At 33.4% G+C, this 3,194-nt stretch overlaps 1 protein-coding gene across 1 annotated transcript; it reads left to right on the forward strand.

Moving 5' to 3' along the window:
• The first annotated feature begins 383 nt into the window (after positions 1-383).
• On the forward strand, positions 384-848 carry LOC131657983 (uncharacterized). Its single transcript, XM_058927324.1, has one exon. The coding sequence runs from the start codon at positions 384-386 to the stop codon at positions 846-848; it is 465 nt and encodes a 154-aa protein (XP_058783307.1).
• Positions 849-3,194: the final 2,346 nt, after the last annotated feature.

A 3,194-nucleotide genomic window follows, 5' to 3' on the forward strand; every position in this document is an offset into this window, starting at 1 on the left:
TCTTCGGACGAAGTTTGGAGAGGTCCGGAGGTGTATATATGGAGTGTCCTATTAGTTTGAATTTTTACACTATTTTTCTGTTATTGGTGGTAATAGATATGATGCATCCAAATATGTTTCTCAAAGCTATTATGAGTGTGAATGTTAATCTGATTGAAGTGAAGCATGGTGTTCAACCGGATGAAGTGAATGATGATGTTAAACTAGGTGCTTGACCGACCGTTGTAGAGGTAGACGTTCATGCACAATTTACAAATAAATAAGTGTTTTTTGTTCGTAACCATATGCTACAATGGGTCTGTAAGGAGGTTGGAAAATTGGGGTTTGGCGTTGTAATTGAAAGGTCCGACAAAGGTTCAGATAAAAGACATTCATTTTTAACAATGGTATGCGAAAGAAAGGACACATACCAACCAAATATTAGGAAGTTGAAACGAGATGACACAAGATCAAGGAAATACGAGTGCCCGCTTAAATCGCGAGGATACTATATGGTGGATGAGACATGGAAATTTAATGTGATTTATGGTATACATAATCATGCCTTGAATGACAAACTAGCCGGCCATCCCATTGTATGTCGCCTTGTTCCAGGGGGGAGGGAACTTGTTTTAGACATGACATTAAACATGGTGGCATCGAAAAACATACTCGCGTCTTTGAAATGGAAAATACCTCTAAATGTTTCAAATATCAAGCAAATATACAATGTGCATACTCAAGACAATAAGGCGGTAAGAGGACCAAGATCTAAAATGCAACAACTATTGAAGCTTTTGGAAGATGGTGACTATGTTTCGAGATATAAAGTTTGTGATGATAAAGTCACCGTTCGAGATATACTTTAGAGTCATCCCGATTCCATAAATTTGTTCAACACATTTCTCTCCATGCTCATAATTGACTCAACATACAAAAAAATAAGTATAGACTTTCACTATTGGAAATTACTGGTGTCACTTCTATGGAGATGACTTATTCAGTCAGTTTGGCATTTAGAAACAAAAAATGAGGATAATATTACATGGGCTTTGGAAATACGCAAGACTATGTTGAAGGACTAAAAAAACATGCCACAAGTCATAATCACCGATCGCGACACCGCACTGATGAATTCGGTTGCAACAATGTTTCCTACTTCTTCTGCATTGTTGTGTAATGTAGAAACTCTATCTCCAACATAAGCGGTTCGATATGATTCTACCCCTAGCATGAATATTCAGATACAATTCTTGTAAAGTAATCCACCTTCGGCTAGGATCAGAAAAATATGATACTTGGTTATGAATCCATCTCCAACATAGCAGTATAACATTATTACACTTTTTGTTATGATCTACCTTCAGTAAAGAACGACTGAACACGAACTTTCAATCCCTGATGAATCTACTTTCATCGAAAAGCAGCTGAATTTGATTCCCTAGTAAAGTTATCATTCCCTCGTCGATCTACTTTCAATGTAAGCGGTCGAAAATAATCATGTGTTCTCTAGAGATCTACCTTCAGCGAGAGGTGAGTGAATATGATCTTCCAGATGATATTAATCTACCTTCAGCAAGAGGCGTATGAATATGATCACTTCTTCACCAAAGATCCATCTTCAGCGAGAGGCACCCGAATCCGATCCTCCAGATAATATTGAGGAAAGTAAAATATTGACCCTCGGGTGTTGATCTATCATATCCCCAACAAGGAATCTTCCACTACTATAAAATTCTCATTTAACCTCAGACGTGATGTTTATTTAACATCGGTTACATAGGCGATGTAACGAAGGGCGTCATAATAACTTCCCATATAACCCCTCCATTTGGTAAACACTGAGGGGAAAGTTGAAATGGTCATGGATTCTAACTCTAAAAATAGCTTTTTTATATTTTAAAAACTAGCGCCACATACCTCTCGGTTTATTACCAAATCTGATGGGAAAAATTAATTCTTTTTTAAATAATCATTACATTGTTTACACAAAATATTAATAAATTAATTTGTTTAGAAACTACATTATTTACATAGAATATTATATTGTTTACACAAAATATTCCTCGTCATCAGTGTCAGACTGCCAACAAATATCATATGCTGGATCTCGGGGAATTACAAATGATGGATCCTTATTTTATTAAAATCTTGGGGAAGATCAAATATTGGATGCAATATATTCTCGATGACTTTTGCAAACATTTATTTCTGATATATAGCAAAAAAAGTTAGATAAATAAAATAAATATTCAGTTATATGATTATTTAAGAACATAAACCTTGAACCCAAATAATATTTTACTTTTGCAATCCATCATAGAGAACTTTTTAAAGCTTCTTTACGTTTCAAAATTTTCATGTCAAATGTTTCATTATCAATTTTTAATATTCAGAAAGCTTTTATAATGACTGTCTTAAAGGTTTCATGTGAATCACTAATAACAGTGTTTTGAGCATTAATACTCATTAAATGGATGACAAAGATGTGTTAAAGGACGGTAAAGAAACTCAATAAACACACTTCTATATCCCCTCAGTTATGAGATAAATCTGAGGTAAAATGTGTTTCATTTTAACTAAAAATACAATGAAATATGTTTCATCCCAATAAACACGCTTATAAATCCCCTCGATTATGAGTCAAAACCGAAGTTATATATCCCAAATTCCTCTCAATTTCTGTTGGAAACCGAGGGGAATAATCATTTTTTAAAATTACAATGTTTACACAAAATATTAAAATATATTCTTTTTAACATTGTTTACAACAGAATATTAAAAATTACAACAAACCCAGATGTTGATAAATCTGAATCATCGTCGCTTTTATTCTTGGAGAATAAATATTATCCATATTTTATTGCATACCATTTGTGCATCCAATTTTTGAGGAGTTATTTGTTCCAACCATTGGAATTTTTTTTCTGCACTTGTAATATATCCCAGAGAACTTTTTTAAAATTTCATTATCTTGAGCAAATATTTTCATGGCAAATGCTTTCACAAGAAAAAGAACAAGATATATAGTGGTGGATGTAGGGCATAGATTCGATGTGGATTGATGTCTTGGTGATATCTTGAGCGTTGTTATCTTAGAAATCTATGACACAGGTTTGTTGTTGTAAACGTGTATCTAAACCTCTCGGTTATGTTTCAAAGCCGAGGGGAAAAGTTTTTTCTTTTTTAATTAAAAAATTAAAAATTAAAATAAA

The sequence above is a fragment of the Vicia villosa genome, linkage group LG3, assembly GCF_029867415.1.
Source record: "Vicia villosa cultivar HV-30 ecotype Madison, WI linkage group LG3, Vvil1.0, whole genome shotgun sequence".
Classification (NCBI taxonomy): domain Eukaryota; kingdom Viridiplantae; phylum Streptophyta; class Magnoliopsida; order Fabales; family Fabaceae; genus Vicia; species Vicia villosa.

Excerpts from the sequence above, each read along its gene's own strand:
- LOC131657983 (XM_058927324.1), top strand. The coding sequence starts at position 384 with ATGGTATGCGAAAGAAAGGACACATACCAACCAAATATTAGGAAGTTG.